Source organism: Stegostoma tigrinum, chromosome 14 (assembly GCF_030684315.1).
Source record: "Stegostoma tigrinum isolate sSteTig4 chromosome 14, sSteTig4.hap1, whole genome shotgun sequence".
Taxonomy (NCBI): Eukaryota; Metazoa; Chordata; class Chondrichthyes; order Orectolobiformes; family Stegostomatidae; genus Stegostoma; species Stegostoma tigrinum.
In genome coordinates this window covers 34255841-34283127 of record NC_081367.1, presented here as the reverse complement: position 1 = coordinate 34283127, position 27287 = coordinate 34255841, and the positions used below count along the sequence as shown (strand labels likewise).

The 27287-nt window shown below is 40.7% G+C and overlaps 1 protein-coding gene across 1 annotated transcript in view; it reads left to right on the top strand.

The window, feature by feature from the left end:
• Positions 1-27287, top strand: part of LOC125457738 (spermatogenesis-associated protein 16-like) — a 111458-nt gene that overhangs the window by 5437 nt on the left and 78734 nt on the right. Inside the window, exons 2-4 of the mRNA XM_048542322.1 lie at positions 16819-16964; positions 20398-20487; positions 24106-24190. Coding sequence (XP_048398279.1) covers positions 16819-16964; positions 20398-20487; positions 24106-24190 — 321 coding nt within the window. The remainder of the gene's footprint in view (positions 1-16818; positions 16965-20397; positions 20488-24105; positions 24191-27287) is intronic.

Below are 27287 nucleotides of genomic sequence, written 5' to 3'. Positions count from 1 at the left end.
CGTTTATGAGGCATGACCTGCCCCCCTCAAAGCCCATGTTGACTGTTTCTAATCAAACCATAATTTTCCAAATAATCATAAATATTACCTCTCAGAATCCTCTCCAATAATTTGCTCACCACAGAAGTAAGACTGACTGGTCTGTAATTTGCAGGATTATCCTTATTCCCTTTATTGATCAAGGGAATGACATTTGCCACCTTCCAATCTCTGGTACTACTCCAGTGGACAGTGAGAACATAAAGATCATTGCCAAAGGCACAGCAATCTCTTCGCTCGCTTCCCGAAACCTTGGGTGTATCCCGTCTGGCTCAGGATACTTATCTATCTGATAAGCACTCGGCTAACGTGGTACCTACAATTCCTCTTCTTTCTCAGCAGTACAGGGCACAGCATTCTCCTGCTCCATCCATATTTCTTCCTTGATTAAACCAATGTTATCCACCTGAGATGTTCAATTCAATTTCATTCTTAGGAGTCATTGGCAGCTCCATATCATCCCCAGGGCTTTACCCCTGGCTCCTCCACAATTATTTCTAAACTAGATTCTGGTCAGTTGTCGGAGCTGTAAACTTGATACCCTTGGTGTATTTCCCTATTCGTCAACTGTCTTAGCCACTGTTACTAAGCCAAGATGGGACCCTCCCCAATATGTTCATAGTTTTCTCTTATTTGTCCCAATTATCATAGATGCTGCACAAAGTTCCATTTTGCCATTTTCAATCACCTTTACCTTACCCTTTATCATTTGATTGATGGTCTTTCATGATTCTCCAGTACTTTAATTATGTCATTTGCAACTCAATTTCTATGTAATCCCCATCTGTATTCTGTTGTCATTGCCATTTAGTTCACTAAAGACCTCTATGATCTTTGTGTCAAGGTTTGGAGTGTACTATCCAGATTTTCTAAATTGAGGATGTTTACAGTAGACACTTCTAGCTCCAGAAGAATCCCAATATTAACATTTTCCATGTTCTTTGGCAACACAGTGTAGAGCTTGAGGAACACAGCAGGCCTGGTAGCATCAGAGGAGCAGGAAAGTTGACATTTTGGGTTGGGGCCCTTCAGAAAATTTTCTGTGTTGTCTTTGACTACAGCATTTGCAATTCTTGCTATCTCCATGTTCTTTCGTGCCAGCTTTCAAATATTTCTCCCCAGTCATCCTGTTCTGGTTCTTTGGGCAGAATTCCATGTTTATCCTTTTTGCATCACTTTTCCCATGACAGATCACTCTGGCATTCTCCTACCCATCCTCCACACATTCCCATTTACATCTTATTACATTTTTCAGGCAGTCCCATATCCACAGTGTAGCACAGAACTGATTTTTACTTTCCCACTTTCCCACTTTACAGTCAAATTAAATGGAAAGATAAATCACCACAACCCATTGTCAGGTACACCTCCAGGGTGCTGAAACTCTAGGCACATGTCTGCGACATCCTTTGCCACTTTGTTGTGCTTGAGCATCCCTTTTCACAGCTTCCTACTTGTGGATTGTACCAAAATCATCCTCCTGACGTCTCAGTATCTTTCCACAGTTTTCACCGTATTGATGGTGACTACTGTCACCAATAGAATACCAAACAGTAGTATAATTCTTAACGGAATTTTGATGGGTTTCTGCTTTCCTACAATACACCAGATATCATCTGCTGTTATTTACAGTCTTATTTGGCCAATAGCTATTCTAAATTAAAACCACCATTATCTTCCTGCCAGACTAGACATCACTCACCCTGGCACCAGCCCCATATCAGTAGGATGCATCCAGAAGAGAACAAGCAACACAGATCCAAGGGCGATAAATACTCCAAGGGAGCAAGAGATACTTCAAGGGAGAGAGAGAACTAGGCGATGAGGGAGAAGGAGAGATAGTGTGCGCACTGACAAGTAGGGTTGGTGAGTGAGTGAGCGATTGGAATATTTTAAAATGAGATAGCTTTGACCTCACTATGCTGCTGATTTATAGTTGTTTTAGGTCTTTCACCCCTTTTAACAGCTGGTGTTCATTGATTCAGTGAACCAGTGTCCACCTTTTAAGTTCTCAAAATGATTCTTCATGATTTATTTGTTTGGGTCTTGTGCACTATATTGTACTTAACAGTGGAATACTGGTCTTGATGTTCTCTTATTTTGCAATGGTGGGTTGATGACCTCTCTCAAGATGTTAGATTAGATAAAACTAGGAATTTTCTGATGTATCTTAACAGTACGAAGGGTAGAAAATACCTGATTGACATCTTCTTTATGCATACGTGCTGACGGCTTAGTAGCTGTCCACAAAAGGTGTGCTTGGGGTGATAGCTTTTCATATGCTGAAGTATGCATCAATAATTTGCAAAATCGTTTGTAGCTAGTTTGTGCTCGTTGCTTTATTGTGATTTGAGCACTAGAAACAACAACGTTAAAAACAGCCCTCTCAACCCGGCAAAATCTTCCTTAAGAACTTCTGGGGATTGATGCTAAAATTGGGAGAGTTGCCTCACAGACGAGTCATTTATTTTAAAACTGCGATATTCGTCATTGATTTTTGTTTTTGTTCATTCACACGTTTTGTTGAATACATGTTATCCCATAGTGACGAACTAAGGTAGCACCACAATGGGTATTACTGCTTAATCTTTTTTTAGATTATTTCCCAATACTTGAATGAAGAAAAACATATCTCCCACCTCTGTGAGAGTGAGAATTTCTGCCATGGAGGTATGTTTTACTATTCTTCTGATTTTTCTTTAGCTTCCCAAGCCAAAGAGCAAAATGGCATATGGCTGTTTTTGGGTGTTGTGCTAATTCAGTTGATTAAGTAGACTGCAGAGTTCCTCCATTTCAGTTTTGGAAGCCTCTGCATCTTTTGTGAGGCCATACTTTGACTGATGATGGAATTAACATTTTCCAGTTCAGATTGCTGATGCAAAGTGTGACTCAATCCATTCTGCTTGATTTCCAATCCAATCTGTTTAAAAGTTCCAGAAGCCTAACTTCCAAATTTCATTTGTGCTATAAGCCCATTTATAACAATGTTTTCAAATTCACTGCTCCCACTCTACAACACTGTTATCTATGTGCATCCTAAGGAGATCCAGTTGTTGCCCCTCATGGCTTCAGCAAAACATGCAGGGTCTGATTTTAACTGAAGACAGCCCAATTTTAGGCAGACAGACAGACCTTACAGAGAAGTGCCAAACTCCAGAGCCATCATTTAGGTCGTGTACACATTTAGCTTCCAGAGTTTCTCCACCGCATTTGGCACTTGCAGAATAAAGAAATGCATCCTTCTTGAGCTGATTTCCTGGCAGAAATGCAGCTTTAATATCAATTGGTCTTTATTCTCAAGCACTTGTTACTAACAAAGAAAATTTTCAAAATTGCCTTTCCTAGTGTTGGAGAACCTATTCATTTCTTGACTCTCCAGTTTTCTCCCAAACCTTGTGCCACTAACTTTGCTTTATTGTACAATACCTCTTGACTAAGTTAAATTACCTTGCCTTCTATCTCTTTGACTACCACTCACCGAATTCCCCCCTCCTTTTAATAGGACCATTTTCGATGATCCGTGATCTCTTCCTTGAGGCATTTTCACTCCCACACCACTTTCTGTTTTGGCTTACATTTTGCCTTCTTGATTTCGTACTCCCAATCCAGGGATCTAATCATTGCTCCTCATCCTGTATATTCATCCAGCGTTTATATTTTCCAGTGGCCTTTCTTACTCTGCTTCTAATGTTGCAATTCCTTGTTGACTAGCCTTTTTAGGTCAATAAGTGATAATGGGAACTGCAGATGCTGGAGAATCCAAGATAATAAAATGTGAGGCTGGATGAACACAGCAAGCCCAGCAGCATCTCGGGAGCACAAAAGCTGACGTTTCGGGCCTAGACCCTTCATCTTTAGGTCAATATTTGACTTTAGTTTCTACCTTTTGACTGTTGTCCTTTGTAACTAATGGTCTCACATTAACCATCAGAACCAACCTGTCTATCATCAGACAAGCTGTGAACTATGACAATTTGATCCTTGGAGCTACGAAACATTTGGGTATGAGAAGTGGCTGCTGCTTTGTTATTTTCTATAATTCCTTCAAATTCTGTAAATTTGTTATCCATTCCAAGCAATCTTGATGAGTGTACCTGAACAGCCTGATTCCTGTGCTGCATGATTATTATAATTCTGTCTTAACCAATATTTTTCCTCAGGTCTCTTCTTTATTTTAAGCTCCTCTATCTTAAAATAAACCATACACCCTGGAATAAAACTGGCTTCGAATGATCTTTCTTGATATCTTAAGCCTGACTGAAAACTTTGATACTTGGTCTTCAATGAAAGTCTTTCTGCCTGTATGCAGTGCATTCAAACACTGAAAAAGTAAAGTTAATTGTAGCTCCTTCCCAAGCTGGAGGCTGCTTATTTATTGTTGATGGAACTATAGAATTCCTACCAACAACTTTCCAGATATGAACTATATTCTCCAGCCATCTGCGGCAAATTCATAGCATGGACAGCCCATAGTACTACAGAAGATAATTTACAGTTTTGCGCATCTGACAAAATTTTGTGAACCATTTCATTTACTGCTAGATGGATCGTAAGTATTATGTTCATTTTCACAAACACATCTCTTAAATTCATCACTATTAATCTCCACCCCCATATCAGTGAAAAATTTTGCTGGTGGTCCTATCCACTTCCTATTGCCTTTCCACAATTGTTTTCTTATCTTTAATATGCATTATTGTTGACTGACAACAACATCTGGTTGGCAAACCTACAAAATAATGAATCAAAATCAGTGATAATGGGAACTGCAGATGCTGGAGAATCCAAGATAATAAAGTGTGAAGCTGGATGAACACAGCAGGCCAAGCAGCATCTCAGGAGCACAAAAGCTGACGTTTCAGGCCTAGACCCTTCATCAGAGAGGGGGATAGGGCGAGGGTTCTGGAATAAATAGGGAGAGAGGGGGAGGCGGACCAAAGATGGAGAGAAAAGAAGATAGGTGGAGAGGAGAGTATAGGTGGGGAGGGGATAGGTCAGTCCAGGGAAGACGGACAGGTCAGGGAGGTGGGATGAGGTTAGTAGGTAGGAGATGGAGGTGCGGCTTGCGGTGGGAGGAAGGGATGGGTGAGAGGAAGAACAGGTTAGGGAGGCCGAGACAGGCTGGACTGGTTTTGGGACGCAGTGGGTGGAGGGGAAGAGCTGGGCTGGTTGTGTGGTGCAGTGGGGGGAGGGGAAGAGCTGGGCTGGTTTTGGGATGCGGTGGGGGAAGGGGAGATTTTGAAGCTGGTGAAGTCCACATTGATACCATTGGGCTGCAGGGTTCACAAGCGGAATATGAGTTGTTGTTCCTACAACCTTCGGGTGGCATCATTGTGGCACTGCAGGAGGCCCATGATGGACATGTCATCTAAAAGAATGGGAGGGGGAGTGGAAATGGTTTGCGACCGGGAGGTGTTTATTGCGAACCGAGCGGAGGTGTTCTGCAAAGCAGTCCCCAAGCCTCTGCTTGGTTTCCCCAATGTAGAGGAAGCCACACTGGGTACAGTGGATGCAGTATACCACATTGGCAGATGTGCAGATGTGGTATTCTGCTTCCACTGTACCCAGTGTGGCATCCTCTACATTGGGGAAACCAAGCAGAGGCTTGGGGACCGCTTTGCAGAACACCTCCGCTCGGTTCGCAATAAACAACTGCACCTCCCGGTCGCAAACCATTTCCACTCCCCCCTCCCATTCTTTTAGATGACATGTCCATCATGGGCCTCCTGCAGTGCCACAATGATGCCACCCGAAGGTTGCAGGAACAGCAACTCATATTCCGCTTGTGAACCCTGCAGCCCAGTGGTATCAATGTGGACTTCACCAGCTTCAAAATCTCCTCTTTCCCCCACCGCATCCCAAAACCAGCCCAGTTCGTCCCCCCCTCCCCACTGCACCACACAACCAGCCCAGCTCTTCCCCTCCACCCACTGCATCCCAAAACCCAGTCCAACCTGTCTCTGCCTCCCTAACCTGTTCTTCCTCTCACCATCCCTTCCTCCCACCCCAAGCCATACCTCCATCTACCTACTAACCTCATCCCACCTCCTTGACCTGTCAGTCTTCCCTGGACTGACCTATCCCCTCCCTACCTCCCCACCTATACTCTCCTCTCCCACCTATCTTCTTTTCTCTCCATCTTCGGTCCGCCTCCCCCTCTCTCCCTATTTATTCCAGAACCCTCATCCCATCCCCCTCTCTGAAGAAGGGTCTAGGCCCGAAACGTCAGCTTTTGTGCTCCTCGGATGCTGCTGGGCCTGCTGTGTTCATCCAGCCTCCCATTTTATTATAATAAATCAAAATGTTATTTTTCTTAAATTCATAGCTACCACCTTAGCAGACTTACAGGCTGTGACTGTGTCTTCAGTATTTCGTACAAATCTCAAATCAATCACTCAACCACTCTATGAACTTATTGTACTTCCTGCATCGTTTATGAAAACTTTGTGTGGAGAATGGATGGGGAACCTGCCAATGTAGTTTTGACATAATTTTGTACTGTTACATTTCTGTCCCAATTGTTTATAACATTTCTTTAATTGAGAGATTATACTTTCATTGAAGGGCATACATTATGATTCTAATTGTGTAAATTGCAAAGGCACAGATTTTTGAAAGACAATAGCTTTGCCATTTTCAATTATACATGTCATTTGTGCTGTCTTCCTCAATGGCCTACTTGGTGACCAGTGTTTCAATCAACACAACACTCATGCTAATTAAATTATTGGATCCAACTATTTCACAAGGTACAACCACAATTTTCAAACATATCCACTCCAAAGGTGAAACTGATGGAATGCTTGAATTCCTTAACTTTGTCTGGGTCCTTATTACTTGGAGTTTTGGTAGCATTTTGGCCAGTCCAAATATCTAATATTGCACATTTCAAAAAACTCTGCCACTAGTATTTTTGTCACTGGGCTGAAACTTCTTGTGACCAATACAATGCCCTCTCTTTGATCCAGATCACCATCTTGTTTCTCCAAACCTTGCATTTCACGTTAAGTTTTGAATACTTTAGTATACTATTTGGGATTGTTCATAGCATACTTTGCATCACACTGATGCAATGATTGACTGTGACCTGAACATTTCTAGAGTTCATTCTCTTGCTGTAAATCCCAAATGCTCTTTGCTTTTCAAAATTTGAGTAGTATTTGTATTGTCATGTTCCATAAGACCACAGATTTAGGAGCAAAATTAGGCCATTCAGCCATGAACTGTCTTCTGTCATTCAATTAGATCACGGCTGATTCTCCATTCCACTTTTCTGCTTTTTTCCACATATCCTTTGATTCCCTTACTGATTGAAAATCTGTCTGCCTCAACCTTGAATATATTTAATGACTCGACAGCCCTACATGGTAAAGAATTTTAAAAGATTCACTACCATTGGAAGAAATTCCTCCGCATCTCTGTCCTGAATAAGTGACCCCTTTACTCATAAATCCTGTCCGTGTTCCTAGACTTTACCAGAGGAGAAACAATCTTTCTGCATCTAACCTGCCAAGTCCCCGAACAATCTTGCGTGTTTTCAATAAGGTCTCCTGTCATTCTTCTAAACAGTAATAAAAATCTACTCAACCTTTCCTGAAAAGGTTCACTCGGCTGTTACTAGATCTTTTCTGACAGCTTTCAATGCCAATATATCATTCCATTGATCAGGGATCCGAAACTGCTTGTAGTATTCCAGTTGTGGTCTGAGTTGTGCTTTGTACAGTTTTACAAGAGCCCCTATTTTTATGCATAATTCTTTTCAAAATAAGGGTCATAATATTCTGGTTGCCTTCCCAATCACCACTTAAGCTTGTACGCTAGCCTGTTTTGATTTATGCGTAGGACTCCTAAATCCCTCTGTGTGGTATCTTTCTGCAATCTTTCTCCATTCGAGTAATATTCTCCTCTGTTCTTTCTGCTAAAATTTTCCTGCATTATATTACATGTGCCAAATTTTTGCCCATTTATTTGATCTTTGTCTATCTTTCTACAGACATTGAAGTCATTCTCACCAGTTGCTTTCCCACCTACATTCATGTCATCCCCAAGCTCTTCTATGGTATATTCACTTCCTTCATCAGAGCCATTAATATATATTGTAAATAATTGTGGCCCCAGCACTGATCCCTATGGCTTCCCACTGGTTACACATTGTCATCCTGAAAATGCCCCCCTTATCCCAACTCTCCGTCTTCTATTAGTTAGCTTGTCTCTCTTCATGCTAATATGCTACCTCCAACATCATAGGCTTTATTGAATAGCTTAACATGTGGTATCTTATCAAACACCTTCTGAAAATCCAAATATATTATATTTACTGCTTCCCTTTATCTATCCCGCATACTGTCTTCCCAAAGAATTCTGACACATTTATTAGGCATATTTTCCATTTTGCTAACTATGTCCAGGCAGGAATATGCCTGGTTCTGAGGAAGGGTCACCCCACTCGAAGCAATAACTCTGTTTTTTCCTTCATAGATGCTGCCAGACCTGCTGGGCTTTTCCAGAAGCTTTGTTTTGGTACCTGATTTACAACATCCGCAGTTCCTTCGGCTTTTATATACCATGGCTTGGTGCCTTTTTTGCCAGAGGTTCAAAGTGGGGTTTGGGAGAAGACAGGTTCCTAGGTGTGTGGAAATAAAGGCTGCAGAGGCTTTGAGAGGGAAGAAAGTAGAAAGTGGAGGGAGGAAAGATTTTTGCAATGGGGTGTCGGAGAAGGGGACACTAGTGACAGTGGGCGTAGAGGGTTAGGCTGAAAGGTAGACAGGTGCAGACACTGCAAGAATATTGCAGTAGCGAGGCTGCAGGCGAGAGCGAGATGGTAGCTAGCAGAGGGACGTGTAAGGGAGGCTACAAGTGGTGAGAGAAAAAGCAGGCTGCATAGAGAGAAGACCAAGAAATCCTCAGTTGAGCCAAGAAAACTTGAAATCACTGAAGTAAAATTCTTCGCAAATGAATGTGGAATCTCCACACACTTCTGTTGTGTTTTATGGCTCTACATTTAATGGAGAGTTGATCATTATTGAGGATATTTATAAATCCATCTAATTCTGCTTTCATGTGAGTCTTAATACTCCATAAATCAGCACAAATACAGAAGGTATTCATATAAGAGAAGTTGGAATAAAATTTTTTTTAATAACCCCCAAAAATCAAAAAGTGGTCAAGAAATTCTCAAGAAAGCTTATTTTGTGCATTGATGTGCTGAGTTGCCTCCTCCTGTAGTGTAACATTTTCTAAATATTCTAAATATCTGAAGGTTCAGAACGTGCAAGGATGTGTGGAGAGGGTAGAGGAGTGGTAGTATGCTCTTTAGGAGGGACAACAGAGACATAATAGGTCAAATTGCCTTCTGTGCTGTAAAAATTCTGCAATTAACAAGTTGATTTAAAAGTCTCAAGGCAGTGCCAAAATAAAAAACCTCAATGACCCAATATTTTCCTCAAACCTTTTGGAGAATAAGTTCTCATGTTCAGTCTATGGACTGTCTGTAAATAAGCAATTTCAGCTAGGGTTCAGTGTTCCTAAGCTTGACTGATAAGAATTCCTCGTCTTCATCAATATCCATTGTCAACATCCAGGTCAAATCTGCCCCGGGCAAACTCTTTTTATTCTTTCTGCAATAACCCTAGACTACATGTAGACAACAACTAGCCAGATCCCATTTTCAGACTGTGGTCGACATGTAACCTAAAGTGCGCTCTCTCTCAAACCATAATGTATGAGTTTTGCTGAACTTTCGTAGGTGAAACCATTTTTCTTGATTAGAAAACATCACGTAGTAGGCCTCACCTCCACTGTGCTCTAATCTCTGTTGTCCAAGTTGCTTAGTTTTATTACCAGCAAGGGTAGTTGAACATGTCAGCATCATCCAAGTTCGCATAAACAACTGCATTGATGGAAGACAGAGAGCAGTCAGTTTGTGATTTTGGGTTCAGCAAATCTTGCAAAATGAGACAAAAATGTGAAATTTAGAAATATAGCTTAAATTAGTTTGGACACTTGGACACTTGGGATGACCCCTTATATTTAGTGAAATTACTCAGAGCGATTTAAAGTTTTTCTGTACATAAAGCCAATTTGTAGTTATAAATGGTTTTAATGAATGAAAGTTGCCATAGTCCCAGACAACCATAGATTACTCTTTCACTATAGAGAGATGACTATTGGTGAGTTTAACCTGAGTGTTGCCATACTTCAGGTAAGGGGTAAAGTTAAGAAAGTAGGATGTTCATTGTGCCATTGGCCTGTTCTGGACTCGAACGCACACTTTTGGTGTCATTCTGCATTATAAATCAGCCATGCAACCATTTGAACTAACCAAGCCTGTAGGTGCCCCCGTCCTAACCTGCACATAGTTTCTCTACCAGGATATCTGCTGTAATGACGAGAAGCCATAGTCATAAAGATGTGCAGCACAGAAACAGATCCTTCAATCCAACTTATCCATACCAACTAGATGTCCTAAATTAATCTAGTCCCATTTGCCAGCTTTTAGCACATATTCCTCCAAACCGTTCCGATTCATATACCCATCTAGATGCTCTTTAAATGTTGTAATTGTACCAGCCTGCACCGCTTCCTCTGGCTGTTCTTTCCATATAAGCACCACCCTCTGCATGAAAAGGTTGCCCCTTAGGTCCCTTTGAAATCCACACCTTTTTACATCTTGCTCTCTCAACTTAAATCTATGCCCTTTAATTTCGGACTCCCTTACCCTGGGGAAAAAATCTTGAATATTCACTGTATCCATACCCCTCATGATTTATCAATGCCCCTCATGATTTTATAAACCTCTTTAAGGTCACCCCTCAGCCTCTGACATTCCAGAGAAAATAGCTGCAGCCTATTTACAAAGAAACCTACAGCACAGGAACAGGCCCTTCGGCCCTCTAAGCCTGTGCCGATCAAGATCCTCTGTCTAACTTGTCATCTATTTTCTAACGGTCTGTGTCCATTTGCTCCCTGCCCATCCATGTACCTGTCCAAATATATCTTCAAAGACGCTAACGTGTCTGCGCCTACCACCTCCGCTGGCAACACGTTCCAGGCGCCCACCACCCTCTGTGTAAAGAACTTTCCACGCATATCTCCCTTAAACTTTCCTCCTCTCACTTTGAACTCATGACCCCTAGTAATTGAGTCCCCCACTCTGGGGGGGAAAAAGCTTTTTGCTATCCACCCTGTCTTATACCCCTCATGATTTTGTGGACCTCAAACAGGTCCCTCCTCAATCTCCGTCTTTCTAATGAAAATAATCCTAATCTATTCAATCTCTCTTCATAGCTAGCACCCTCCATACCAGGCAACATCCTGGTGAACCTCCTCTGCACCCTGTCCAAAGCATCCACATCCTTTTGGTAATGTGGCGACCAGAACTGTACACAGTACTCCAAATGTGGCCGAACCGAAGTCCTATACAACTGCAACATGACCTGCCAACCCTTGTACTCAATACCTCGCCCAATGAAGGAAGCATGCCATATGCCTTCTTGACCACCCTATTGACCTGCGTTGTCACCTTCAGGGAACAATGGACCTGAACACCCAGATCTCTCTGTTCATCAATTTTCCCTAGGACTTTTCCATTTACTGTATAGTTCGTCCTTGAATTTGATCCTCCAAAATGCATCACCTCACATTTGCCATTTATCTGCCCAACTCTCCAGTCTATCTATATCCTGCGTTTCCCTGTAGCTCAAACCCTCCAACCCTGGCAATGTCCTTATAAATCTTTCCTGAGCCCTTTCAAGTTATAGCACCATTCTTCCTATAGCAAGGACACTAGAATTGAATGCAATATTCCAAAAACCTAACCAGTGGCCTGGAGAGTTGCAACATGACCTCCCAGCCCTTATACTCTATGCACTGATCAATGAAGGCAAGTGTACCAGACACCTTCTACACTACCCTGTCGACCTGTGACTCCACTTTCAAGGAACTATGAACCTGTATGTCGAAGTCCCTTTGTTTGGCAATACTCCGCAGGGCCTTATCATTAAGTGTATAAGTCCTGCTCTGATTTACCCTACCAAAATGTAGCACCTCACATTTATCTAGATTACATTCTATCTGCCACTCCTTGGCCCATCAGTCCATCTAATCACAGTTGGGTCAGTCAACACACAGATTGTAGATGAGCAGGATTTCAGCAGCACAGTTGCTGAAATACAGTTTTGTACAAGGAGCATGGAAAGTGGAAGTATGTGGGGAATATGGAAAGTGCGTTAGAATAATCAGATATAGAGTTAAAAAGGGTATGAGTGAGAATTCCAGCAGCAGATGAGCTGAAGGAACAGTGGCAATGTTACTGATGGTGCTCATATGTGTTTGGAAGTCATATTGGGTTCATAACAGTCTGGTTCTGCCAGAGGGTGATAAAATTATTGGCTATGGAACAGAGTATATCAGGGCAGCAAAGACAGTGGCTTCAATCTTTCCAGTCCCTATTTGGAGAAAATTTATGGTCATCCAGTACTGAATGTCAAACAAGCAGATAGCGTAAACGTATTGAGAGAAGTGATGGCGAAGTAGAGCTGTGTGTTGTTAGTGCATTTATGAAGATTGACACGTTTATAAATTGATGTAAAATGTCATTGAAGCTTGTGCTTTAGAACATCTGCTTTTGGAACTAGACGGTGTTCAGCACGCTAAATTGAGCTACAAATTAAATAAAATTCCATGTTAGATTGAGATCTAGTGTTTCCTCCTCTTAAACAGTTAACAGGTTTGATCCAAAAATGTCCACATGTTAGTGCCCATTTTGCTTAACTCAAGTTAGTGGCAAGTATCTTAACCAATCTTATTTGACTATCCCAATGTATAAAGTAAACATAAATTAAGTATAACAATTAGAGCCCAAGGTAAACGGCAAACTCATACATATATTTCTTCATAAATTTTGAAAATTTAAGTTTAATTTTCTTTAACTATCGTTCATACACAAATAGATCGATAGAAATAGGTCATATTCTGTTGTAACTGTAAAATGCATGTGACAATAAAATCAAAATCAAGATCTTGTTGTATCAAATGCATGAAATGTTGAGGCACTGAAGTCTTCTGATGAATTGATACCAATGCATTGATTTGCAGTATAGTGCTAATTAAAGGTAAAAAGTAAGCTAATGTTTCTACCCATTAGAAGTCTCATTAATCTACCATTTGAAGTGAGCAAGAAGCATTTGCATCCAGTATAAAACATAAAAAGCGTAATAATTACATGATAGCTTGGCACTAGAAAATTAGCAATATGGAGTAGCTTACTCATTTTGAACGGTGAATGGACAAGAAAATTGGATAGAAAATACAAATCACTCCCTGTGTCCTTTGCACTCATTAAAAATAGTACAAAGTGTTTGAAGTATTTAATATACTATAACAATATGGTAATCAAAAAATATAGTATTATGGCACACAGAAGATACCAGATGATATGCTGACCACAGAAGCTGCTATGTAATCCATTGATCAATAGAAAGGTAGCAGGAAAAAAGACCATTCAGACCATCGTACCTTTCATGGGATTATCTATCCAACTGTACCTATATACTCTATTCCTATTGTCTGCTAATTGCCTGTATGCTTTTACATTCTTCATTATTATATTAATGGATTTTGACTGGTGTTTTATTGATTTGTATGCACTCGACTCCGGCGGTTGGTTACCTCAGTTGGTAGATGACCTGAGCATGGTACAGAATAAAAGCAAACAATGCAGGTTTAATCCCTGCACCAGCTGTGGTAGATCATCCTCATCTTACCCCATGATTGTAATGGAGAGTGATGCGTATGGCCCTTTTGGGACTACGGCTCCTCATAAATAGTAGTCTATTCAGCATGGATAAAATGTTTGATTCAATCTGATGAATACTCAAGCAAATGTTTCAGACCTCTCATTCACAAAATAAACCAGCTGGATTAATAATAGCACAGCAATGCTGCTATGATTGCATAAGTATGAAACTGGTTCAGAAATGTCAGTGTGACTCAAAACTTGGACATCAGTTTGAGAACAACTCTTGACACACTAAATCAAATGTTCAAAGATTTGTCTGTTCCAACCATTATATTGTTTGCAATATTGGCATTCATTTTGACTCTGCTGAGCTTCTAGCCACATATCCTCTAAATCATAAAGGTTGCCTGTTTCCATCTCCATATCGTGCTTTTACGCATCCACCTCAGTTCATCTGCTGCTGAATGGTTTATGATCTTAAATCTAGATATAATTACTGCAGTGCTGCAAACCAGCAACCCATCATGCTTGAGCTTATCCAAAATCTTGATCTTACTCAAAACTCTAATGCCCATGTCCTAATTCACATCATGTTCTGTTCACCTTTCCTTTTCCTAGTCTAGCAACACTTTGATTTCAAAATTCTCATACAGTTAAACCTCACAGTAGCCTTGGCACATTTAGTCTATCTGTTAACTCTTAAAGCTGTAGAGCCTTATGTGATTCTGCACTTTTTTTAATTCCGATGCCTGGCATATCGCCAGTTTTCTTCATGCCACTGTTTTAGATGCAGCTGCCTTGACCCTAAACTCTGGAATTCCCTCCCAAACTGTTGTATCTGCATTCCACCCCTCCCCTTCCCTTAATACTTAACCTTTTCACCAAGGTTTTGCTTATCTGTACTGACATCTCATCATGTGACTTGGTGTCAAATTTTGACTGATAATTGTTCAAGTAAAGCACATTTTGGGGATTTTAACATGCTAAAGGTGCTACGTAAATCATAAAAGTGCTGTCTAAATCAAGATACAGATGGATTTGAGAGTACTCATGTATGAATTGCTAAAGGTTAGTATGCAGGCATTTAAGAAGTTAAGAAAGCCAAAAGAATATTAGCACTGATAGTGAGGGGAAGTGAATGTAAAAGTAGGGAAATTATACTTCAGTTATACATGACATTGGTGAAACCACATTTGAAACAATATGTACATTATTGGTTTACCTTTTAAGAAAGAATGTAAACGCATTAGAAATAGTTGAGAGAAGATTTATTACATTAATATGTGGAAATAGCAGGTTGTCTTATAAGGAAAATTTTTACCTGGTGGGCTTGTATCCATTGGAGTTTTAAAAAAATAAAAGTTGACTTGATCGAAATAGCTAAAATCCTGAGGAATCTTGACAAGTTGCACATGGAAAGAACATTTCCTCTTAAGGGTGAATCTAGAAATAGTGGCTACTGTTTCAGGATAGGGGGATGCCCATTTATTGAGGGTGATGTGGTGGAATTACTTGCATTCCTTGGAGTGTAACTGCCTAACAAGAACTTAATGTGTTGAAAATTGGCAAGCTGAAAAGGTGGTATACACTGAAATTGTATCCACTCAAATTTTGACAAAGGCAACAAGCAAGAATTTCTCAATTCATGGATGAGGTGTTAGAAGTTGCCACAGAAAATGTGCTGAACAGAGAACGCTGTGCCAGAGTGAACAAAAGAACCAGTAAGACCTTTAACACTTAGAAGGAGGTGTATCAGGAATAAAAAAAGAGAACTGCCCAACAGTCCTTGGATACATTTTCCAAGGCTGTTTGTGATCCTGATCTTTCATCCCATTAAATCTACGAAGACTTTGCTGTTGCATGCTACCGTCAACTCAAAACCAGTGGTGTCCTCAAAAAATCCTTAAAATCCAGTGAGAAGAAAGGTTTTCCTTGTAGCCAATATACCCTGCATCAACCCTCTAAATTACTCAAAGCCATCTCCACTGAATTACCTCTGGGACATCCTGAAGCATTTCTGAATAGGTCAAATATCTCTCGCAGCTCCTGGTGACCAAAGAAAATGGTGAAGTTTCATTGGGATGACACAAACACAAAGAGACGCTAACCTTCCAAGCAACATCTGCTCACACATGAAGGAGTCTGCAGTTTGCACACTGGACCTGTCAGCCAGTCAGCCATCCCAGAACCAATCACCCAGAGTGAAAGCAAGTCTTCTCCAAGACAGAGGATTTGCTTAAGAAAGACTGGTGAGTAGAGTGTTGGTTAATTTAAGTCCACACAGTTAACCTGTTAAGTTCAGTGATCTATCTTGATTTGTAAGTTACTTCAGCTAAGAATGCACAATGTCACCCATGTATTATGGTATGGTATTTCAAATTTTACATTATTTTTTACAGGCAAAAAGTGCTCTAAGGAATCAATTTCTGGATTTGGCACTGATTCTATGGGAAACCCACATTTCACTTGGTTTTTTTCACTTAACATCAATATTTTGCAGGAACACAACCTCAAATTTAAGTAAGGACTCGCTGTAATCAAATCAACCATGATCTTACTTAGAGAAAGCTCAATGGACCATGATCTATTCATGCTCCTATTTTGTTTGTTCAGAAACAAACTGGTCTTATTATTCAGTCTCTTTCACCAGAACTGGACAGAATACAGAAGTCAAGAATAACAAAGTGTGGATGGACACAGCAGGCCAAGCCTTTTCTGATGAGGGGTCTAGGCCCGAAACGTCTGCTTTCGTGCTCCTAAGATGCTGCTTGGCCTGCTGTGTTCATCCAGCTCCTCACTTCGTTGTCTTGGATTCTCCAGTATCTGCAGTTCCCATTATCTCAGAATACTGAAGTCAGACTAGGTTACTGATCAATCTAAGTACGGCTTTGCAAGTTGTATTGATTTACATTGTACTGTCTGTGAATTTGAAAGGAAAAGATTAAATTGTTTTATAAAGTTGGAGTAATTATTATTAATTATAATTCTTCTTATGTTGCAATTGCTCATATAAACTCAGTATATCCTTTTGCTTTGCATAGCTTTGTAGTAAAGGAGCAGTTCTGGGAAACCCGTTCTATGCATCTTATGAAAAGATTTCAAGTATTGCCAGTTTTATCGAAACTAAACTTGTCACCTGCTATCTGCGCATGAGAAGACCAGACCTAGCTCTTAATCACGCTCACAGGTAAAGCCTCTTGAGGGTTATTACATAATATAATTATATCCCTGAAAGAATTGCTCGACCATCTATCCTGAGCACCTTGCAAATTATTGTTTCTGTTGCGATTGACCATATGTCATAATAACCAAACTGTTCGGAGCCCTGCTCTGGAATATCTGAAATACATTGAGCAGGGTTGGTCCCCTTGTTTTAGGAAAGATATTATTTTATAGGAGGGTCAGAGAATGAATACTAGGATGATCCCCACTATGGAATGATTGTCTTACGAGCGAAGGCTAAACAGGTTGGGACTTTGCTCATTGGAGTTTAGAAGAATAAGAGGTGATCTCATTGATACACAGAAAATTCTTAACATGCTTGACAGGATAAGTGCCAAGGAGATGCTTCCTCTCATGGGAGAATCAGAGGGCTTAGTCTCAGAATAAAGAGGCATCTTTTTAAGACTGAGATGAAGAGGAATTTTTTCTATTACGGGTTTGTGCACCTTTGGAACTGTGCCACGGAGAGCTTTGGGGATAGGGTCCGTGTGTGTATTTACGGCTGAGATAGATAGATTTTTGATCATTCAGAGAATCAGGGAGGAATATCAGATCAGCCATGATCCTGTTGAATGGGAGAACAATGTCCAAGGGTGAACAGCCTACTGTTCCTATTTCTTACAGTCTTAATATTTAATCCAGCAATGATAAAAGGCAAATGAAGTAAAGCAAAAATCGGAATGCTGAAAATGCACAGCAAGCTGATATTTCATATGTAGAGGCACCTATTGTATTTTTATGAATCCATGCTTCTGGTAGAGAACTTTGTTCAGTGGTAGTGTGAATCGCAATTCAAAAAGTAATGCCATAAGTTTCTGATCGTAAAAATGAATGGTTCAAACTTCATGGGCAGAAGCTATTAATGAATTTGATTTGGCTGCTGGTGAGGAAGTTCTCCCACCAACAGCATGGCCTTATCCCTTTTTATGGAGGTTGAGAAACAGCTCTTGTATATTTGTAACATTTTAAATTTTTATTTCACTATTTCTGAAAAAAAATCAAGAGAGTTTAAGTCACTGGTAATGCTTCTGTTTTAAAGAAAATGATCCCTATATATGGTTTGGATGTCATCACCAAAATTGCATTTTTAGTTGTGGTATTTATATTAACTGTATTTGTAGTTGTTTAGTCATACAAAAACTGAATATTGAGAAAAAAGACACACTTAGTCAAAGATAACAAGGTATAGAGCTGGATGAACACAGCAGGCCAAGCAGCATCAGAGGAGCAGGAAAGCTGACGTTTGAGATCTAGACCCTTCTTCATAAAAAGCTTAGTCAAAGCTTTTCGTTAGGGCAATTCGCAAGAATTAGCAAAGTGAAAGGAGAACAACATTTATAGTGTATGAGAGGAGAGTGCTGAACACTTAGCAAGTGGATACTTTTGGTGGAGGCATTGTGACAGAGAATGTGCAAACTAATGATAACTGACAGTTAACTGCCAAATTTTATTTACGTTTTAAGCCAGGCTTTTTGATTCTGATCGAGAGTGACTGTCAACTTATATTTTGTGTTTCACTTTTTTTTTTGCTGCAAAGAACAAGACTTTCTATATTAATGTAGATTCCAGTACAAGCAAGTACTGTGAGCCAACCCCAAGTTAGTTGCCAACATAATTCTTTGCACTCGCAGCAGATTTGTGAGTTTTGCAAGTGTTGACTGGTTAGGTATAATTAATATTGCTTTTTGCAAATAGGCAGAATGTGCTGATGGATGTGATCTTCCAGTCTTTAGTACATATAGCCTACAGACTAATCATCATTCCAGCACTGAAATTCACATATCACATTACTCATTTGTACGACAGATAAAAGATGGACAAAAATGGTGAAAGCCTTTTTGTGGTTCATTTCTCAGAACAATGCCTTGACCAGTCACTGTGAACCTTCCTGGAATAAAAAGTAAATAAAACTTAGTAGTTAACTTTCAGTCCTTATTAACTGTTTCATTTTCCCTAGAATGCCTCTACCGTTCACACTTGCAATCGATTAGTACCCTCCTTCAACATACTGTGAGGGTTTTTTTCCTTTACTTCGGTGATTCTTGCAAATTATCCTAAAGACAGCAAGAGAAAATGTCTTTTTTTTTCAGCAATACTCAAAACACCTGTATTTGTATTTATATTTTACATATTAGCATTAATCCAAATAACTAACTAAAGAAATAAATAATAGTGTATTTAATATTCACTTCATTATGTGCCAAATCAACTGTAAAAAATACTTCGATGCATTTAAAAATAAAGTAATAGGACAGAATGCCCTCCCAACTTTAGAGTGTGGTTGACTCCTCCTTATGCTGATAGTATACATCCCTGATTGGCAACAAGGGTATTGTACCATTTGGATTTAAAGCATCAATGGAGTAGACTACATTGAGGGAAATTGAATGAGGCAAATTGTGAGCATTAATAGTTTCATGTTAACTTAAATTAATAAATAAATAAAAGATTCTTACGAATATAATTTTCTCTGCCTAATTGTACCTGATGCAATTTACCCAGCTAAGCACATACATAAGTTTTATATTTAAAAAATACAGACTCATCAGTATTAGCATAATTGATAGTGGACATTGATCTATAAATAACATTATGTAATTTACCCAGATTGTCAAATATATTTTGTACACACACCCCATAATGTAGATTTTCATTGATCTGATTGACCTGATGCGAAACACCACAAATTGCCTCGGGCCAACTTCATTTACTTTTATAGAATTTTGGCAAGAATAAAATTAATTCACTTACCACTATGAGGAAGTAGAATTGCCTTGTATTGCCAAATTCAGATGCCTCAAGCAACTTAAAGATGTCTTCCTTACTGGAGCCAGTGTTCAGTTCTACTAGTTCTACAAAATTTCAATAGTATTACCATATCATAGATAAATCATTAACATCATTATGGTGAATGCTGCTGAGTCATAGAATCATACAGCTCAGAAGCAGACCCTTCGATCCAATGCTGACCACAATCTGAACTAAACTGGTCCCACCTGCCCATATCTCTCCAAATAAACAAATGACCTTTTCTACGATGACGCAGAAACTCTGCAGCTCTTTCAACGTGACATTCACCACTAAATTTAAGCTCTCTTCAGTAACAAATATTTCTCCCTCAGGAAACACAATTGTGTTGAAACCACTACTACCACAATTTTCTACACTCAAGTTAAGGAATGAGATTACTGTTTCTCTATGAGGTGAATGTGTGAATCCTTCTTTGGTGTAATGGAAACTGACAGGAACAAACTGGATGTATCCATATTTGGAATTTTTCAGCACACTTACGATTTAAATATTTGACCATGCCAAAAAATTATCATGCCAAAAAACACAGAGTAAAAACTACACATAGGTCATTAGTCTGATTCATCATTTGTTTTATAATTCCTAAGGAGCATATTACTGAATCCTATTAACTTCCGTAATCACCTTCGTCAAGCCACGGTCTTCCGTTGTTTGGAACGATATACTGAAGCTGCAAGGTAAGGAATCTTTCACAAATGTGAAACAGTGAATCTATTGGAGTAAAGTTTGAAATAAGTTTTATTTTTAAAGGGTTTTTTTTTAAACATTGAACAGAAACAACATAAAGTAACACATTTAAACTTGACAGAGTTTTTAATAATCGAACATTTATGTTTTAAGATGATTTGTAGCTGAGGTGCATGGAAAGTCAACATTCTCATGATTAGTGTGCTCAGATCCAATGTTTCCCCTCCAGAGGGAATTGTTTATATGCACTACTGCATCATTTTATCACTTTACACTCTTTGTGATCATCTGTCAATAATTCATGTTGCTATGAATAGCTGATTTTATGATGTATTTGTTTTATGAGTCTAACTTCTAGTTTGGGGCATTTATTTTTTAAATGTTAAGTAAGTGGAAAATCCTGAGCTTCAAGAACTAGTTAGTGCCCCTAAAGTAATTATGATTCAAAGGATGGTTCATGTTAACGTAAAGGAATTGGCATTAGCAATGTGAAGACAATAAATTGCATAATTCTGTCTTTTTCAATCAACATCAAATTTATGGCCAGTGGGTGATCACTACATACAATGCACATCTTTTTAAACCAGCTGTCAAATTGTCCTATCTGGCTTGTTGCAGCTGAAGCTGCAGCACTGTGTTATGCTGAAAGTATTGTTCCTCCTGCTCAATGTCCTCGTCTTCCTCCTCAGAAGACTGTTTCTGCTTTCCCATCTCTTCAGTGTCTATCATATTCCTTCATTGCCTGCCCTCATTAGGCAGGTCACAATGTACTAGGCTCATGCAGCACATTCCATCTGGACTGTACTGCAAGGCCACTCCACCCCAGTCCTGCCCCCTCTGATCCAAGCATCAGAACTTCATCTTCAGCAGAGCTATCACCTGCTCCTTGATGGCCCTGATTGAAGAATGAGCTGCAATGGAATCAGCTGTGGTTCCAGAGAGTAGCCCTTGTCTCTAAGTAACCATCCTTATAAAGCATCCAGCCTTGAAACAGGGCAGGAACATGGGAGTTCTTAAAGCTATTGACTTTGTGGCAATTCTCAGGATACTTGGCATTTACTTCTAGAATGTGGTACTGTTGGTTACAGATGACTTGTACATTGATGGAGTGGTCCCCATTTCTGTAGATGAATTCAGTCACATTATGATATGCAGTCTCAATGTAACGTGAAAATCCTATGGCAGCTTGCATCTCAGGGGAGCAACTATCTTGGCAAAGCCTGCAGCTGAAGCTGCAGCATTGATGTCATCGTGAGAAAATGAGGTGAAGCAATTGGTATGGCTCAAATGGCTTTGGTAATAGCCTTGATGTACTTCTGGATTAAGGCTTGAGAGATCCTGTATGGGTCCACAGTGGACCAAGAAAGCTGCCAGTTGCAGAAGTATTTAGTTTAGCAATCACCTTGACAGTTAACAGGATATAATCCTTAAAGATGTTTCTCCAGCAGTTGATGTAGTTCTGTGGCAGTTTTCTGGGACATCCGCTGTCAGCAGTAACACTGTGCCTTAGTTGTCTAGAAAAAAATAGCATCACAATTGATAGACTTGGGAAAATGTACTACCTGTGCATTAAGAGGGGGCCTTTAGCTGTAATTTATTCATTTCTAGGCTTTTCGGGTTGCTGCTGGTCTTCGGCTTACTGATGCATTTGTTCCTCTTCAGTTTCTCTGCACTTTCAAAACACCTCCGAGACAAAGGCCTGTCTGTGTTTGGATCCATTGGTCATGGATCCTATGACTTCATATATCAAGTATCAAAGACAAATTTGGTCCTTAATATTGTGAGCGGTCAGCATTGGCATCACTAATAATGATTTAGCATACTCCTCCAGTGGGACATGAAGAACTCTCAAAAGGAGGGCTTTGGAATTCCTTCACCTTGATCTTGGACGTAAGGACATTATTCTGATGAGTGCAGTACAAATCATGTCGTGCAAATACAGTAGGAAATTGTAGTGCTGTAAGATTATTGAAATCTTGTTCCCCCACCCTCACCCTCCACATTGTGCTCAAGGTGGGAAGAAATCAGCACCATGCTTTTTGTAGCCTTTGAGATCTTAGATTGAATTTGCGAATAGAGCCCCACAAGTTTCACTTTTTAAGTTAACCAGCTGTGATGACTTTTGCTTATGATGACTATGATCAATTCGTAATGACCAAAGACATGGCCAAGATTACCTGTGACCAGGATTTGTATCTCATACAGCTGGACACCGGTGCATTTCCCATTCAAGGTATTATGATTACAGATGACTTTAACCTGTACTGAGAGTTGCAGGCTCAACCTGGTAATCAGGTCCCTCTCTAGCAAATCTCCACATGCCTTTCTTTTCCTGACACTCCATATCAAGCTCATCAATATTGTGCTTCCACATATCTTCACACACTGTTTTGTTACAACCACCTGTGCCAACATTACTTCTTGAATCTCAGCACTTTAGCTTAGTTAAACCCAAGTGCTGCACTGTCCCCCCTCCCTAGTCTAGGATGATTATGATCATCGATGAACCTCCTTCCTGCAGTAACCCATGTCCTCCAATGCATTATCATTTCTATCTTCTACTGCAAATACAGTGCGACAGACTATTTTGGTTACTGAGTAAGGAAAGAACTAGTATTGTGGATTAATAGTGATATTTGGTGCTTGACGGTAACAATAAGCTGAAAAAAAACAAAAGTTAAACTTCATGATTAAAGATGTGTATGTCTGTGCCAGAACAAGATGCTGCAAGGTTAGACAACAGGATGAGAAATTCTTTTGTCTTGTTCGCTCATATCTCACCACTTTCAATACCTCAGCCTATAAATTTCACTCCATAATAGCCTTTTCTTGTGACCTGTCTACACAGCCAGAACTTTCCATCCATAAGTGCACAAAGTGAAGGAAAGAATTAGCTTTGAGACAGATCTGAAACAGTTGTTAGGCCCTTTTACGTATACAACTAAGGACCCTCATACCTGTTTGATATTTCCAATGCAAGTTTAGCTTGCCTTGAGGAAATATGATGGCATAACTGTGCTGAGTAAAACCAGACTTTCTACTGGTCTACCACTGAAATGTTTTGAAATTTACTTAACTGAATATGGGGCCAAGAGGAATCGGAATTTTTTTTCAATTTCACATTTTAAAAATGTGCAAAAAAGACCAGATTCGTTCCCCACCTGACCAACTCTATGCCCACCCCTGCGCAAGCAACGCCATATCTTTGAGGCCAAATTTCAGTCTCATAATGTGTATTTTGCAATGCCCATCACCACATTCCAAGTCTTCCACATGATACTTCCAAAACTCGTGCAAATAACTGAAACATAATTTTAACTGGATTTTAAATGATTACAATGCCTTTCAACATGAAAATGTGTAATGACGCTGCTTGACATTAACAATTGAGATCCCATAAGAATGCAGTTTTATTGGCAATCAATATTTTAATTGTTTTAAATTATACTACCTTTGTCGTATGTTCACAACTGCTTATATTTTTTAATTGACAGAAATGTGGGCTGCTGCAAATTTAGTATAAATATGTATATAGCAAGCAAAGGTTAGACCATCCACAAAAACATCTGTAGTATTTATTTTGTTTGTATATTCTGTTTTATTATTAGAAGTGCTATGATTGCTGACTACATTTATTGGCTGCATGGAGCAAAGGAGCAGAACATTAGCAAACACGTCAAGCTTTACTGGCAGGTGAGGTCTGTGAAATGTAAAAACAATTACCCGAATTGGTGTTAGAATAGAAGATTAATAGACTATTACAAAATACATTTATCAGCTGCACTATAGGAAATGATATAATTCAGATGGCATATTTTTATTTCAGCCTAAGGCCCAAAGGCTGGTGCTGGAGGGTTGCCCGGGATGGAATGGAGTGGGGTGGGGTAGAGTACATTCACAATTTTCCTTGCTGTCGAAGAAATCACAGAAAACATGGAAGTGGGGTACTGGGGGACCCTTCAATTATATGAATGCCATGGACACCCGCATGGGTCCCAGCTATGCCTGCCTCTTTGTAGGTTACGTGGAACAGTCCCTCTTCCGCACCTACACAGGCCCCAAACCCCACCTCTTCCTCCGTCACATCGATGACTGTATCGGCGCCGCCTCTTGCTCCCCAGAGGAGCTCGAACAGTTCATCCACTTCACCAACACCTTCCACCCCAACCTTCAGTTCACCTGGGCCATCTCCAGCACATCCCTCACCTTCCTGGACCACTCAGTCTCCATCTCAGGCAACCAGCTTGTAACTGATGTCCATTTCAAGCCCACCGACTCCCACAGCTACCTAGAATACACCTCCTCCCACCCACCCTCCTGCAAAAATTCCATCCCCTATTCCCAATTCCTCCGCCTCCACCACATCTGCTCCCACGATGAGGCATTCCACTCCCGCACATCCCAGATGTCCAAGTTCTTCAAGGACCGCAACTTTCCCCACACAGTGGCTGAGAACGCCCTTGACCGCATTTCCCGCAACACATCCCTCACACCCGCCCCCGCCACAACTGCCCAAAGAGGATCCCCCTCGTTCTCACACACCACCCCACCAACCTCTGGATACAACGCATCATCCTCCGACACTTCCGCCATCTACAATCCGACCCCACCACCCAACACATTTTTCCATCCCCACCCTTGTCTGCTTTCCGGAGAGACCACTCTCTCCGTGACTCCCTTGTTCGCTCCACACTGCCCTCCAACCCCACCACACCCGGCACCTTCCCCTGCAACCGCAGGAAATGCTACGCTTGCCCCCACACCACCTCCCTCACCCCTATCCCAGGCCCCAAGATGACTTTCCATATTAAGCAGAGGTTCACCTGCACATCTGCCAATGTGGTATACTGCATCCATTGTACCCGGTGTGGCTTCCTCTACATTGGGGAAACCAAGGTGAGGCTTGGGGAACGCTTTGCAGAACACCTCCGCTCGGTTCGCAATAAACAACTGCACTTCCCGGTCGCAAACCATTTCCACTCCCCCCTCCCATTCTTTAGATGACATGTCCATCGTGGGCCTCCTGCAGTGCCACAGTGTTGCCACCCGAAGGTTGCAGGAACAGCAACTCATATTCCGCTTGTGAACCCTGCAGCCCGATGGTATCAATGTGGACTTCACCAGCTTCAAAATCTCCCCTTCCCCCACCGCATCCCAAAACCAGCCCAGTTCATCCCCTCCCCCCACTGCACCACACAAGCAGCCCAGCTCTTCCCCTCCACCCACTGCATCCCAAAACCAGTCCAACCTGTCTCTGCCTCCCTAACCTGTTCTTTCTCTTGCACCTCCATCTCCTACCTAGTAACCTCATCCCACCTCCTTGACCTGTCCGTCTTCCCTGGACTGACCTATCCCCTCCCTACCTCCCCACCTATACTCTCCTCTCCACCTATCTTCTTTTCTCTCCATCTCTTCATATTTATTCCAGAACCTTCACCCCATCCCCCTCTCTGAAGGGTCTATGCCCAAAACGTCAGCTTTTGTGCTCCTGGGATGCTGCTGGGCCTGCTGTGTTCATCCAGCCTCACATTTTATTATCTTGGACCCTTCAATTATGTTTCCTCTGACCATCACGGGAAATGAAACTCCAGAAATCAACAGACTGCTGGAGCAGATGGCTATTGGAGATAAAGAGATGTGGTCTCCAAGAGACTTGATGGCAGAATTAGAAAGTACACTTTCAAATGAAACAGACTAATCAACATTGATTTTATATGGGGCAGTCATTGCCAGGTCCCCTCATTGACCAGAATTGAGAAGATGTTAGCCATCAGCATTTTAGTTGTCAAAAAGGTGAACCTGCTGCCTGCTTCTAGCAGTTCTAAAGCCACAGGAATATAATCATATGGAAAGACAAGGGAAGTTGTAGTTACAGTTTCAGCAGATAAGCCTCTTGCATGTTTAAAAGCATGTTAGCATCAAATTCTCAGTAAATGTCAATGCATCGTTAATAAATATGGAAGACAGTGTTCATAGTAATGTTGTTGAACTTACCATTGAGTTGTGAAGCCTATAAACTGCCTGTGCAGAAAATGAGATGCTGTTCCCCTCTTGCATTGGGTTTTGTTAGAGCACTGAATCAGGTGTAAGATAAAGATGTTAGCATGAGAGCAAGATGGCATATTGAAATGGCAAGCAATAGGAAATTAAGGGTCATTCTTATAGCAAGGGTGGAGATGTTCTGTAAAGCAGCCACAGCTTTTGGTCTTGTCAATTTGAAGGAGACCACATTGTGAGCAGCGAATACAGTAGACTAGGTTGAAAAGCGTTAAGTAATTTGCTGCATCCCCTGGACAGTGATGAGGCAGGAGCCAAAAGGGCAAATCCTCCATCTTCCCTGACTGCCTGGTGGCAGTAGGAGGAGGGTGATGGTATCTGGCTGTATTGCTTTTGAGGAGGTGTCTTTTAATGACAATTATCTTCTTGCCTGAAGACCTGGGAAAGATTCAGAAAACCTGAGAATTCCATGAACATCGAGTTGAAGCTCGGGTGCAGGGTTGAAGTTTCAGATGATTCCCTCTTTGAGTATTTAAATTGAGACTCATTTATCCCCTGGAGCTTCCTAAGTATCACAAATCACTGCTAATGTGGAAGCCCATGTTGGATTGTCAACATGTGGCACTTTTTCCTTCTTTTAATTCACACATACTGGTATCTAATCTAAAATTCCTAGCTGAAGTTCGAGTTTATGTTCACCTGACTTTTTTTTCCTTTACTAACGCTAATTAAATGTTCATTGTGTACATCATGGAGTGCTGTTTTTGCTTCACATTATTGGATGTATGAACTG